This window comes from Falco naumanni, chromosome 1 (genome assembly GCF_017639655.2).
Source record: "Falco naumanni isolate bFalNau1 chromosome 1, bFalNau1.pat, whole genome shotgun sequence".
Lineage (NCBI taxonomy): Eukaryota > Metazoa > Chordata > Aves > Falconiformes > Falconidae > Falco > Falco naumanni.
Genome location: NC_054054.1, coordinates 119,631,655 through 119,646,840, shown reverse-complemented (window position 1 = coordinate 119,646,840; position 15,186 = coordinate 119,631,655). Strand labels below are relative to the sequence as shown.

At 43.6% G+C, this 15,186-nt stretch overlaps 1 protein-coding gene across 1 annotated transcript; it reads right to left on the bottom strand.

The window, feature by feature from the left end:
• Positions 1–3,842: 3,842 nt before the first annotated feature.
• On the bottom strand, positions 3,843–11,192 carry SUMO2 (small ubiquitin like modifier 2). Its single transcript, XM_040581723.1, has 4 exons — positions 10,992–11,192; positions 9,236–9,367; positions 6,036–6,107; positions 3,843–4,516 (listed from the first exon to the last, which is right to left on the bottom strand). The coding sequence occupies exons 1-4, from the start codon at positions 11,010–11,012 to the stop codon at positions 4,454–4,456; spliced, it is 288 nt and encodes a 95-aa protein (XP_040437657.1). The 5' UTR covers positions 11,013–11,192; the 3' UTR covers positions 3,843–4,453.
• Between the last annotated feature and the right edge of the window lie 3,994 nt (positions 11,193–15,186).

Genomic DNA, 15,186 nt, shown 5'->3' with positions numbered 1-15,186 from the left:
CTGTCACAGACCCAAACCACTTCATAAACACCACCTGGGCCTCCCAGCATCTCCACATCAAGAGTAAGACCATTAGTCCCATGATACTAGCGCAGAAACCAGGAAACCTCTGTAATTAAGCACCTCGAAGGCCAACCAAAAACTGAGAACAGGGACCAAAATCCAGTCCTCCATCTCCTATTCATTCTCATCCTAACCACCAGGAAGAAGTGCAGTACTACCAGTTCATTCTGACACTAAGTACAAAAAAGCAAGCTAAATTCAAGGATTAAATTATTTACTATCAGAACACATTCAGTTTAGCAACTGCTTAACAGCCAGAACGAACAAACCTTAATAATCCAGAGAATGAAATGTATTAGTTACAGTGGTAACATAATTAAGAATAATTCAAGTTATTTAAATGCTTTTAGGTTGTCTTTTAGTATTCCACAACAGTCTGTCACCCCAGCTGATACAAGTGTACCGAGAAGAGGCCGCAACCTTAAAACCCTAACAAAAATCCTTCCATTTATTGTTCACTTTCAATTTCATAGATGATGATTAAGGAAGCATCCACTTCCTCATTTTTAGCTTTGAAAACAAATTGCTATTCCTTAGAAATTCAGTTCTTTCCAACTTGCCGAAGCATAAAAAGTATTCTTTGAGCCAGCCACATTATGCCTTTTCATTAATGTTGCAGTAACAGTCACAATAGAACCAGCATCCAACAGATAAACAGCAGCACTTGCATTACACTGACTCGGAAGTAACGAAGTGCAGGTACTAAAAAGGAATATTCTTGCAAGAAAAAATAATCTCGCTTTGACCATAACCTTTGCAGAGATGCTGTATCCGTTTTAATATTGCAGTTATCTCGAAGCAGCAATTATCTTAGCGCTACTTCAGGGATTTTTCTTTTGTTAAAAACACCTCCATATGCCAGCGTTAAGAATCTCGTATTACCACCTGGGAGTATTCCCTTACACTCCTGGCAGCAGAGCATATTCTGTTTCAGAGCAGCCTTGCACTCCCAGCACCCCTTTTGAACCAGCAGCTCAGGCCACTTAGTATCGATCCTCACCAGAGCCCTATTAAACGGGCATTATCCCCTCCACGCAGCTGAACTAAGGCACCTATTTCCACCTGTTAACCAAGGGTCCCACCACAATGAGCTGGGCTTTCAATCTGTCATTATTCTCACCCTCCCTCCCCGCCCCCCAGTAAAAATGCCTTACTTTAGGTGCCTGAAACAATTAATTTCGGTTGCATCTTTTGAAATAACTGGTAGTGTCCAATTCACAACAGAACTGAACCTCTCTGAAGGACTAAAGACCCAGCATATGCGAAAGGCAAGGTCTTCTCATCCACAAGAACTTGCCAGAGTATCGTATCCAACTATGACTTACTCCCCTTTTTCATTTAAATAAACATCAGAGGTGTATTTAGCTAATATCACTTTAGATTATTTGAAAATTGTGGATAATAATATAATTTGCCCAGGCTTTTGAAAGGTCCCAGCTGTTTAATAAACACAAAAAAACTCGCCTCCTGCCTAGCGTGACCTCTTTGCCCAGCTTTCCTGTATTCTCTGACACACGGAGATTTAGTAGCCCATTAAGCCAGCAGCCTGAACATGAGAACTGTTACATATCAAGCCAGGCCAAACAGCTAGAGCAAACTACAAATAATTTGATCCAAATTGTCTATATCCCTGTACTTCATACCACTTCCGAACCATCAACCCTAGCAGCACCTTTCTTAGTGCAGAGGTAGTCACAGTAAAACCACACAGGTCCCAGCAAACAGGAATCAACACGTAAATTCTTTAGCAACAGAGGAGCAGGACTGACAAGCAACCACTTCTGTCATAAGGAGAATTTGCAAGACGAGTTCCAAAACAATTGTTTTTAAAAAACAGGTTAGTGTTTCTGCATTGCTGCGTACACAAATATGTATCAGAATGTGCCAGCCCGCTTCAGTTAGCTGGGCTAATGGAAACTAAACGTTTTGAGGCTCTTGAGGAACTAAGTCACTTAAGTTCTTTGAGACAGTTTCTTGATTTTTATCTAACCAACAAAACACCTCTCAGAAAAGACTATTTTAGCAGTTTTTGACTGCACTCACCACCTTATATAAACACCATTCAGCACTGTTAGAGGAATTATTTTGGAAATATGAGGACCAAACTTGGAATTCTGCATATAAGTTCATGACAGATGAAGTACCACTCTACCAATTCAGGAAATTAAAACCTTGTTTTTGAAAGCATGTTGTTCAGTACCTGTCACTTGACTTACATGGCCTCAGGAAAGAAAAAAAAAAAAGTAGACAAGATACAACAGGGAGTTTTGAGCCCCACAGTCTTAACCTGGGCTGAAAAAAAACCCTTTCTATTTTCTTCAGAAAGTAAAGCAGGTCCAAACATCTTTTTTGGCCCAACAAGATAAAGACAGCTTTCTCCTGGGAAAAGTCTTGGCATGACATCAAGCTGAAAGAATTTTATACACTGTTATTGGAAGTCTAGCCAGGTTAAAAGCCAGATAATCTACAGCCAGAGCAATGTATTCCATGTCTAACTTTTGAGAAATGTTGAAATATACCCCCCCCCGGCCCCGAAGTTTTTTCCAGGCCTCTGAGAGTTTGGATATGAAACCATTTGTTCACAAGAGGGAATTCCAACCTTGCAATATACCACAGAAGTCTACAAAATACGTACCAGAATAAGAAATAAATCTTCTTAGCAGTAGAACTTCCTAGAATTAAAACAGTAACATACAGTAGAGGTACATTCTTCAGCTACAGAGTCAAAAGTAACTGCAAAAACAGACGCTATTTTTCTTTTGTCTCTGCTAGATGTAATTAATGAAAAACCAGATGTGTTAAAATCGTGACAGAAACGAAACAGATCATTTTCCATCAGCTAAATGCACAGACTCATCATTTTGCCACAAAGTTAAAGAATTTTCAGATCCAGAAGGCACAGGCCTAGCATATAGTAATCACATCTTCAATTAACTATTACAAAACCTACCACCAAAAAGTGAGCTCTGCTAAAAGACCATTAACTTATTGCAAACACCACAGAACTAATTAGAACATTCCTAGGACATCTGAGGATGCTTTGGGGCTGTTGAGCAAACAGGTATACAATTTTTCATGAATGTCAAAACACCAATGTCACCGCAACCTCTGAACTTCCCCATGACAAAACTCAGTGACAGCAGCCTTGTGGAAAAAAAACCATCATTGTCACTAGCTCCCTTCAGCACTTCAAGCCTCTTCCCCTTTCAAGCAGGAACACAAAGGTAAAGCAGAGCTTGGAATTACACCACCATAGCTAAATACACCCAAAACCAGAACTCAAGTTTTTATTTTTGCTTTACATTTCCAAGCATCTCCCATATGATACCATGGTAAACTGAACGGTTAATGAAATTCTTTGCTCTTCTTAACATGGCGTTTACATCAAAAAGCATTCAAATACAATTCTAAATAAGCTACTGTAACAACGATACTGATGCTTCTATTGGAGACTGACAAAAAGTGCTCAACCCAAAGGCATTAGTAACTAGTCCAGTATTTTGCAGTTTGCCTAATCAAACATTTTTGGCTTAAAAGAACATACACACACCAAAAAAAAAAAAAAAATCAGAAGAGAATACTGACTCCTATTTCCAGTTCAACTACTGACTGAGAGGTCTCAAGGAAGCCTTTCATTTTCCAACAGTCTTCTGACTGTAAAAGAGAGATTATGCTTACTTACCGCAGAGAAAGCTGAGAACTGAGAAGCATAAAGTGCTGCAGAGAAAGAAATACAAGTACTGAGTACTATTACTCCACAGAAAAATAAAGAAAACTGGTTATTTTAAACAAGAAGTTTATTTAAACAACAAGACGCTTTACTTGAAGGGAAAACTATCTAGGATCTTTTTTTTTTTTTTTTTTTAAGAGTAATTTACCCCTACTTAGACAGAGATTGCTCTACATGTAACAGCTACGTACAAAAAAGTTATAAAATTGTCCTTGGTTTTACAATGATAAAAGAAAAAACATTGAAATTATCCAATCAAACAAGGTATGCAAGGTTTTTGTTTTTAAACAGTGAGAGCAAAATAACTTACTGGAATATAAAGATAAAAGTAGAAGGAGCATGCCACTAACGGAGAAAGGGGCATTTTCACAGAACCAGTTTGTTTTCCCACCCCATCTCCATTAAATGTTGATCAAAACATACCATTGGCCATTTAGTTAAAAAAAATATGCATTATGTCTGTGCACATACACCAGTTACTTTATGTACAATAGAAGGAATAGGAAAAAAAAAATCAGAGAGAGGAGAGAGAAAACTATACTGCAGTAGTCAGGATGTGGCTGAACCAAGTCTCATTTTTCTAATTGTGAATGTGTCGCCTGTGGGAGCACAGTTCTGGAGCGGAAAGTAGCAGGTTCTTTTTTGTGTGTGTTTTTTTTTTTAGTAAACTCCTCCTGTTTGCTGCTGGAACACATCAATTGTATCTTCATCCTCCATTTCCAACTATAGTAGAAAAGAAAGAAAAAAGGCTTTCAACTCTTCTCAGGTATCTACTACAGGCTGGGTTGTTCTTAAGTTTCCTATCTTCATGTTTACTTTTTATGCAACTTAACCAGACCTGCTCCCTCCATCATCATCATCACTTTGTACATTTAACCTACTTCACCGTAACTCAAAAGCAAAGAAATTGCATGGAAAAACAAATGCCAGTTGGTAACTGTTGTTCCAGAATGAATTCTAGTGTGTAACTTCAGGGTGCATTGTATGACTCCTATGGAAAACATCAGCATTCATAATATTTTTATTCTGTTGCCTACTTTGCAACTGCATCTTCTTTCTCCTATTTACTTCCTCAGTTTACTTTAGAATACTGCCACAATTCCACTTTGCTGCTGTTGTTCAAACGTGCAAAAGGCTTCAGCTACAGCACTAAAGAAAGCAGACTGTAATTAAGGCCCCTTGCCCAACCAGGCAATAAAACCAAGCATCAGCAAGCACAAAAACATTAAAAATACTTTACATGTTCAACTAGGTAACAAACCGCCACTGACAAACAGCAATACTTCCTTAATACAATTCTCTTTTTTCAGCATAATTTTTACAGTTGATATTCCTGAAATGTAACTAATATAAGTTATATTTCTAAACAGTCTCAGTTTCTGCTCCAGGAAATCAAACTGGTCTATGGCATTTACCACAGCTATAAATAGACTGATCCTTAGCTACAGTATAACACGGATGGAGAGAAAAGCACCCTGTTGCCTCAATTATCAGTACTCAAGTTAAAAAGTTGCATAGATTGTGGCCCTAAGAGGCAGGTTCTTTGGAGCAACTGCTTAGAAAACAGATCTACCATAAACCTTCTGAAAACAGGAGGCCCTTACTCTAGAACAAGTGGTTCCAAAAAACATATAAACCTGTATCACTTGGAAAGGACGATTACATGCAGCTACTTGGAGCAGTACAGAAGAATACTCCAAGAGTCACAGTGAACAATTCTGTTCTTGGCATGACCTTCGTTTTAACCAATTAGACAACCTGAACTTCACAGTATTTATTTATTTTTGTGTTGCTGAACAGGGCTTCAAATTACAAATGATAGAAAATAACTTTCATATTACAAATACAAGTTTGCAAACAGGATCACTGATAAAATCCTGCAAGCTTTTATATATGTATCTAAAAAAGCTATTATTTCAGGAAAAACTCAATTCTTAACTTACAGATTCTTATCTCAGAACTCTGACTCAATGAACTGACAGCTTTATAAGACACCATTCCGTACACTGTAATTAATTTTCTTCTTTTATTACTACAGTGATACAGACTTATTCACAACACTCAAGAAGTCTTAGATTCCATTTCTAATAATTCTAAACTAGTTATACCAAACTAACGGTAAAAAAAGATCAAGTTCTATCAATAATATATACAATTACACAAGTATTTTATACGAAACAGAAGCACCAACTCCCACAGCAAATTTTAAATACAGTTCTTTAGTCTTGCTTCTGTTGTTTACCTGTGCAGGTGTGTCTGTTTCATTAATTGGTTGCCCATCGAACCGGAATCTGATTTGCCTCATTGACAACCCCTGCACAAAGAGAAGTAACACAACGGACAGTTAAGTCTGGTGTAAAAGTACTCACTAGTTTTCTCTCAAACTTGTCACTGGAATTGCAGCATGATCATTAAAAGCCACCATTCATAATACAAGATATAGTTTTCATTCTCCCCTCATGCACTCATTTTAAGGCATTTCACTACAAATCTGTTTTATATTAAAAATTGCACTGTGTCCAATAACTAAGAGAAGCAACAGTGCCCCCACTGACTGTAAGTTAAAATAAAGCAATTTCTAGTACACAAGCCTCACCCCAATGGCCAAGACTTTTATTGTGCTTCTTAATAATTAATTTAAAAACCAGATGCAACACTTTGGGTAACAAATGTCAAACAGTAATATTCAATACTCCTTTTTGATCTTCCCAAAAAGCAAAGGTATTCTAAAACATTTTTTCCAGAGATTAAACCACCATCCATTAGAGTGCAGCAGCAAAGCGTAGGCAACGGTAACTTTTGCGCTTCAATTCCCATTAACAAGAAACCAACGCATCAAAGTTTTTCCATGCACAGCTAGAACTTTAAAAAAAATCTTTTACTTCCAGAAACTTCTGAATAGTATTTCAAACTAGCATTTCTACCACAGAATAGTAATTCTGCTGACCTCCTCCATCCTCAGAAGACTACTCATTCTTGCTTGAGCCAACAGATTCAAAAACTTAAGAGCAACAATCCTTTCTACTAATAAACTTCAAACTCACAAGTTAGTTTTCAAAAGGTACTCTACAGTACACTACATTCTGCAAAGGAAGATGAAGTTTGAGGATACCATCAGAACCAAGAACCCTGGTATCTACTTCTTTCCTAGTTCCATCAACTCTCTCTACAGAGTATCTAAAAAAATACAGGTCTAGTTAATTTTGAAGTACTTCCAATGGATTGCTTGGTGCTGCCTTGGCACCTCTGAATTAGAAAAGCAGCCTCCATTTAGCCATGCAAGATCAGATGTAACACACAGAAGAAAACATAATGTAGCAATTATTATCAAGAGGTTAATTTGTCAGGAAAAACGCTTAATAAAGACCACGAGTAAACTTTTTTTGGTAAGACTTCAGTCATGCTAGAGAAGACATTTTGCTGTGAACTATGAAGATTCTGCAGTGTTCCCTCAGAACATCTTGTTTAAGAAAATCACGTGGCTAAGTGTCATGGCAGCAACACATTTTTGCACAGCAACATTTGGTTTGAGCAGTTTTCTTTGACATTGTGTTTCTTAAAATATCTGTTTCCTATTCCAAAAGTGGTCATTTTTTGCAGGTTCCTGACAACTTTATGAGCTGAATAAATGCTTGCTGAAAACATGGTGAAGAACTGTACCTTGGTGAGATTAGTATCCACTAAAAACCAAGTATGTTCCATGGATGATTCCCCCCCACCCCTCAATAATTGCAAATAGTCTTGATCTTCTAAATGTATCATTCAAGGTTTAGTTACTTTCATTTTAGGTCCACTACACGCAATACATCATTTTTCATTCTTTAAAGCTGCTAGACTCTCTACTATACCCCAGCTTCCACCTCTCCAAAATTAAATCTGAGGTCCACAGCTTAAGATTGGGTATGCCTAGTTAGGAACACCAACAAAATCTAACTTTAGAGACACACAGAACAAATGCTTTTAAACGAAGTTGGAGAAGTAAGCACCTAAGAAATTAAATGTAAAGACGAGTCCATCTCCACAAAAATATCCTTTGGATACATAGTAGCTTAAAACCAGGATCAGAAAAAATGCCTCCCATTCTAAAAATTTATTCTTCTTTTCCCTCCAATTAACACTTGGGCTTTTTGCTGGCTTTTGTTGCTTTTTTTTTTTAATAGTAGAAATTTAGGTGAAAATTTTTGGAATCATACTTTTGTTTCCAAGCAACTGAACTATAAATGGTACTTCTAAAATCATCTTTCCCAGGACTTTACAGATAATTAACCAACCTTCAAACTCCCCAAAAGATGTAACTCACTTTATGTTTGGAAAAAGCAATACACAGTGATTTGTATAACGTAACAAGAGTTTGTAGGAAAAATGATCTCACAGCTTGAAACATTCCTTAATTTATCCCCAGAACACCCATGCAAGAACATATTCACACATTCATTAAGACCTTATTTTCCCTGTCTTTATTCGTATCACTACCTGTTGTGGCAAAGGGTAAACCAAAAAGGTTTTACCACTCTATATGTGATTTAGAGTTAATTTTCCTTGGTTCCAAAATAGTTACCTCAATATTTTATACTTAATTTATTGTAGTCAATGGTATCACTGAATATTTGTGTTAAAGAAAAAATAAAACCAATCTTCCTCACCAAACATTTTTGTAGAGATGGAACTTTTTAAAAGCAGACAGTTATGAAAAAAAAAAACCAAACAACAAACCAATCACAGACGGCAGAGACAACATTTTCCTGATCAAAAGCCTCAAAAGAAAGTGTAAGATAGCTCTACACTTACAGAGGTGTTTTTAAAGCTTGCAATAGCTGCCTGCAACATAGTAGGTTTGCTGCAGTTGCCACTACACCAGCAAAATACATTTAATTTTTTTTTTTTTTGTCCCTCAGAGGATTAATTTGACAACCAGGCCACAAGAGAAAAAACAAGACTCATCATTCAAAGTACAAGCACCTTCTCAAGCTAGACATTAGACACGTTTAAACCCTGAAATACTCATTGATATTCTCTCACCTCAATGCAGTAATACTAAGCTAGTAAATAAGAAGTATGACCAGACCAAGAAGTTACTCAAGAGTTATAAAAATACCTCTGATTATCACTCAGCTCTCTATCCTAAGTTCATACCGTAGGTTCCTAACCCACCCTTTCCATACTGGTATTTTTGAGCAGTAGAGTTAATAGCCTATACCTATGACACAGACTTCACAAAGATAACAACACATCTTTTTTTTTTTTTACCCGTTTCCTGTCACAACCCTGTCAGTCCACTCTGGAACAGAACAATGCACTCTCCACAACACAATCAGTTTTTGTTAAGTCTTTATCATCTTGCATATTTACATAGTTTTAAAACTTTACTGTCTTAATCTATCTCTATGGAGATCACCTCTCCCCCAGACACCGGTTCTCCTGATGATCATACAAGAACCATACCTGTCGTTCACAATAGGCTTTCATTAGTTTACTAAGTGGTGTATGCCTCTTAATCTTAAACTGCACCACAGACCCATCTTGCCCTGCCACCTTCAGATTAATGTGATCATTGTTTTCAGTCTTCACTCCTTCCTGTTGAGGAAATAAAAAGAAAAAAAAGCAACACTTTTCAAAAAGGTATGAAACAGTAAGTTAACACTTTACTGAAGTGCAACAGGTCATCAAAAAGGAGGAGATGGAGTACAGCAGTTTACCAGTTTGAAACTTCGAATTAAGAAACAGAGGTCGGTACTTTTTATTTGAAAATAAACTCCACACACATTAAAAAAAAAAACAAAAAACCACAACCAATACAACCCAAACCCTACTAATATTAGTTGTCAATCCTGAGATTGGTTAACATGCAAAGTAGCAACGAAGAGTTACTAGGCCAACTGTTTTACAATAAATTTTAAAAAAAAGAAAAGTTATTTCTATCAAGGGCAGGATAATAATGAACACTACCGTTCCAAATCAAAGGAATAAAGTTATTTACTTTATAACTCTAACCTCAGCCACTAGCAAGTCTCTATCTTACTGTACCTCAAACTTTTTCATATTAGTGGAGGTACTTATGAAGAAAACTTCAAGCTACTTTAAAGGACTGCATTTGAAAAGGTGACGAAACCTGAAAAGAACCAAGCTTTCTCTTTCAGAAAACGTTTTAAGAAAAAAACGCTCTTCAATAAGCAGTCCGATCCTCTCTCTTCCATTAAGAGCCACATGCAGCGATTGCAGAGACCCAAGTTTCAACTGCACAGCTGTTCCGATCCAGAGTGTCACGGCAGGGGCAGAGATGATCCAGCGCCACCCAGCCCCTGGGCAGCGCCTGCCCCCGAGGTGCTCAGCTGCGGTTTCAGCTTTGTGTCCCTCAGCAGAGGCGGCCCGGGCCGGGCTGCGGGTCCCCGCCATGTGACAGATCCCTGCACGCCGCGCTCCAGCACACCGGCCCGCCCGTTCTGGCGCCTTCAGAGTTTAAAAAGGGCGGGGGGGGGGGGAGGGGGGGGGGAGCGAGAAGAAGCGGGGGGGAAAGGCACGGCAGCAGCGCGGCGTTCGCTGGCTGTGTGGTGTTTTTTTTTTTTTTTCGCTGCGGTTGTTTTTTTAATTCCTGCTGTTGGAGAGCGCAGCCCCCCCGCCCGCAGAGCCCCCCCGCCCCGGCGGCCCCTCCCGCGGCCAGGGCAGCACAAAAGGGGCAGGGAGCGATGCCCGCCCCGCCCGCGGCCGGGCCCAGCGCGGCGCTGCCAGCACCGCACGGAGGGGGCCGGCGGGTGCCCCGGCCCCCAGCGCGTCCCCAGCGGGGATGCTGCGCCCCAGCCCCCGCTGGCCGCGCAGGGCAGGCCGGATCCGGCCCTCGAGGAGGAGCGGGAGGAGGAAGGCAACGGCAGCAACCGCCTCCGGACCTGCCTCTCTCCCTGAGGAGGGCGGGAAGGGAGCCCGGATTCGCCCCCCTCACCCCCCCCCCCTTCCCCGGGGATCCTCCGCCCGCCCCGGGAGGCTGCGGCCCCGGCCCCCCTCCCCCGGCGGGGCGGGAAGGCGGCCGCGGCCTGGGTGCGCAGGAAAATGGCGCGCAAAGCCGGCGCGGCCCAGCCGAGGCCGTTGGGTGGCCGAGCCCGCGACCGGGGCCTCGCCGCCCGCCGCCGCCGACTGCGGGGCGAAGCGAGGCGGGGGGAGGGCGAGGGAGGGAGGCGGGGGGGGGCCGGGAGGGCGCCTGCCTCACCTTGGGCTTCTCGTCGGCCATGGCGAGTCAGCGATGTCCGGGCCACTCCGAGCGCCTCACAAAGGGGGGGAGGAAACGACCGAGCGCGGCGGCGGAGAGAGGAGAGAGAGAGAGAGAGGGGAAGGCGGGGGGGGGGGGAAGGGAGCGCGCACGCACAGCCGCGGGGCCGCGCCTTGCCCCCGTGCGTGCGCGCGCCCGCCCCGTCCGCCGGGCTCTCCCCCGCCCCCCCCCGCGGCGCGGCCCCGCCGCCCATTGGGCCCCGCCGGCTGGGGACGGGGCGGGGACGGGGCGGGGCGGCGGGGGAAGGGGGGGGTGGAAGGGGGCGCGCGCGCGCCCCGGCCGTTACATAACGCGGCGGCGGGAGGCGGAGCGTGCGCGCGCCCCGGCCGCTGCCCGCGCTACGTGCGCGCGCCCCGCCCCGCCCCGCCGGGCGCAGCGGGCCCTGCCGTGCGGCGGGTATTGTCCTCCTCAAAATGGCCGCCGGGCCGCAGCGCCCCTCCCCGCCGCCCCGGGAGGGGGCCTCCGCCGCCTCGGCCCGACCGCCTCTGCGCCGCCGCCCCCTCGGCACCTCTCACCCAGGGGCCCTGCTGGCCGCCCTGGCTCTCGGGCCTGCTGCGCTCGCCCCGCCGGCGCCCTGTCCTGGCGCTCCCCCGTGGGTGACCCCTCCGCCTCGCCCACCGCTTGGGCCTCCTCAGACCTGACACGTTTTTTCCCCCCTTGGTCGCGGCCCTCGCTGTTTTACGGATGATGCTGATAACGTCGGCGAGGTTTGACAGCCATCCGCCGCACTTCGAATCCCCCCACCTTCCCCCTGAGGAAGGTGAGGCGGGAGGTTGCCCCGAAATACACGTAGTGTCTGCAGAGGGATCTGGGGCCTGCCCTGCCTCTGCTGCGCCTGAAAAACGTATCTTGAATGCAATTAAAACAATTGCAGTCAAGGTTTACTCATGCTTTTCAACAAGCTAAGGGCGTGTGATGCAGCACCTCAAAAACTGTAATCCCTAAATAAAAGGACATACTACTAGTGATGTGATTTCTTCAAGCTCATCCCAATGGAGCGGAGGAGGAAATCCTCAGGAACTCCAGGGTTCCCACAAAAGTTTCTGGGCCTTTTCCCATCAGTGTTAGACCCGCCACCATCGTTCGTCAACAGTTTCTCTGCAGCACATCGGTGGAAAAGAAACACCACAAAAATGACCCTTGTAGATGCTTCAGGGATGGATTTACCAGGTGGCCATTAGTCCACACCAGCTCCGCTCCATGTGGTGAATATGCTCTGGATCACGGCACAGAGGTGGCCATATGGTCATGCCACCCTTCTGCTCCTGGCATGCCAAAACCTGGGCCTGTGTATAAAGCACCTCCTGCACTGTTCCAGAGACACTATGAAATGGGATTTGTCCAGAACAAACTACTCAAGTAGTGAAACATCAACTGAAGAGAAACTTGAGCAAAGCACAGACTGCAGACTCGCTTTTCACTCTCGAATCTGAGCCCCCTCCTCTGCCTTTTGTCATGTTACTTCACATTCCGGTACCTCCCTTCTGCGTGCGGACACACAGGGATCTTTTTGTTGTATTGCAATTGTCTGGAAACTGAAGAAGATTAACACCCACTGAGGACAGGAAGCTGAAGCCAAACTTTCAAGCGAGTCCACAGTTGAGAAAATAACACAGCCACAACCCTACCTGAGGCTGTGAAGATGGCCCACACAGCCTGCTGAGCTTCTGCTAAACACACGCAGTGAAGTCTTTTACCATGTCCTCATAGACTAGGCTCCCATGTATTGTAACATTTACCCTCTGCTTCAGTGTTCTGAAAGATCAAAATTCATTAAAAAATTCATGGAACCTTTTAGTTTTAGTATTTTACTCCTTCTGAAGAGTCTTTGTGAGTCAGTTCTGGAAAAGTCACAGGCACTAGAAGAGCTCAGTCTGACCCAGGAAGACAACTGAGATGCTGTTTTAAATTTTGACTGCGACTCAAACAGATAGTCCTTTGAGCCGTACTTTCCACTCCTAACTGTGTCATTTTCCTTGATTTATCATCAAAAGGCTGTTCCATTCAGTCTATCCTGCCTGCTTTCCCTGCATTTAATTACTCATGCTATTATTTTTCTATTTAAGGTACCGAGAGGCAAGAAGCACCTGTGGCTAGAGAAAACAACACACTTCTGTACAAATCCCCCTCACACAGTCTGACAGTGTATCAGTCTCCTACAATCTCCCCTCGCCTTTAATTTTAGCTCTGAAGAGCAATGAGCAATGTCAGTTGGACCTTCTGAAGTCCATTATCACCATTAAGAAGCAGGATTATATGTGAGAACTAGGAAATAAAGCATCTTAAAGCCCTGTATTCTACCTCGTACACAGCTTTTTTAAGTGAGACTGAAACCACTTTACAGAACAAAAGATGAGTGCCATTTCCCAAAGGACTGTAAGTTCTATTTTTAGAAATGATGCAACATCATAGAGGAGCGACCGCTGTGAGGAAGGGCGTCAAGACTGATGTTGCTCGTTTTATTTTGCTCTCGTCACTTCTCCCTCCACTCCCTCATTGAAGAACTCTGTGCTGCAGGTCCAGGAGGAGGATTTCTTTGGGAGGTGGGGTGAAACTGGTCAAGGCCTGAGAGTGGCGTGAAAGAAGCGAACGCAGGAGTGGCATCAAGTGAGACATACATTAAGGCCAGCATCACAAATAGCATAGATGTGCTTAAAAGGAGACAGGAAAACCACAGAATCGTCAGGGTTGGAAGAGACCTCTGGAAGTCACCTGTCCAACCCCCTGCTAAACCAGGTTCTCCTACAGCAGGTTGCACAGAATCGTGTCCAGATGGGTTGTGAGTGTCTCCAGAGAAGGAGATTCCACAGCCTCTCTGGGCAGCCTGTGCCAGTGCTCTGTCACCCTCAAAGTAAAGTTTTTCCTCAGATTCAGATGGAACTGTCTGTGTTGCAGTTTGTGCTCGTTGCCCCTTGTCCTGTCACCGGGCACCGCTGAAAAAGAGCCTGGACCCATCATCCTCTTGACACTCACCCTTAAGATATTTGTATGCATTGGTAAGATCCTCTCAGTCTTCTCCAGGCTAAACAGGCCCAGCTCTCTCAGCCGTTTCTCATCGGGGAGATGTGCCAGTCCCCCCATCATGTTTGTAGTGTCTGCTGGACCCTCTCCAGTATTTCTCAGTCTCTCTTGAACTGGGGAGCCCAGAACTGGACACAGCACTCCAAATGTGGCCTCACCAGGGCAGAGGGGGAGGATCACCTTCCTTCACCTGCTGGCCATGCTAGATTTTATGAGAATATGTAAGATTTCACTGCCACTGCAGAAGATGCACTCAAAAAACCTGAAAACAGTTTCATCTGTACCACTATTGGTGTGGCCACCAATTACACAGATCCCCAATCACAGAGCAGGTTTCTACAAACCTCGTATTTTTCTGGCTTTTCTTCTTATATAGCAACAGAGGAAGCTTGTGTTATACGGGAGATTTAGTGGAGCTAATAATGAACAGAGTGCTAAAACCTGCAAAGATAACTGGCTAGACAGCAGCACTCGGAGCGAGCGGCAGGGAAGAACCCACACTGGGAACTACAAAGGACCCAGTTCTGCAGGGTCCAGGCTGCAGCAGAGGGGGGCAAAGGCAAAGCTTTTTGTCTCTCTGAGCTCCTCCTCTTCAATGCACAGAGTTGAAGGGAAGTGAATGGAGAAGCGTCACAGTGAGAATTCCAGAGAAATTCCATCTCTGGGGAAAAAAATTCCACGTGTTGTTTCCTAAAATATTTCCATGCCTTGTTTCATTGTCATACAGCAGTTTTATAAGGAAGAAATATGATGCATCTCAATCTTGCAGAGCTCCTTTGGCTTTTCTCCACGCTCATCTGAAGAGGGTAGGGACTATGGGTGTTCAATATACGTTCCCTTTCACGCTGAGATTTTAAAATATTAGGATTTTTAAGACATTAAGACAGCTACAAGCAGAAGGAGTGTGCTATGCACATTAGCAAGCATAAGCCTACAAAAGCAACTCCAGCCCTTTCAAAACTGTGTATTACTTTGCAATTAGTACAGTACAAGAATAGAAAGCAGTTATTTCAAGGTGTAAGCAAGCGAGTAGGGCTAAAGCTGCCTTCTCAGCCTGGACTCTGAAGGTCTGAGTGGTTTATTCAGGCTTTGCTATTCATTAATAGTTCAGCCC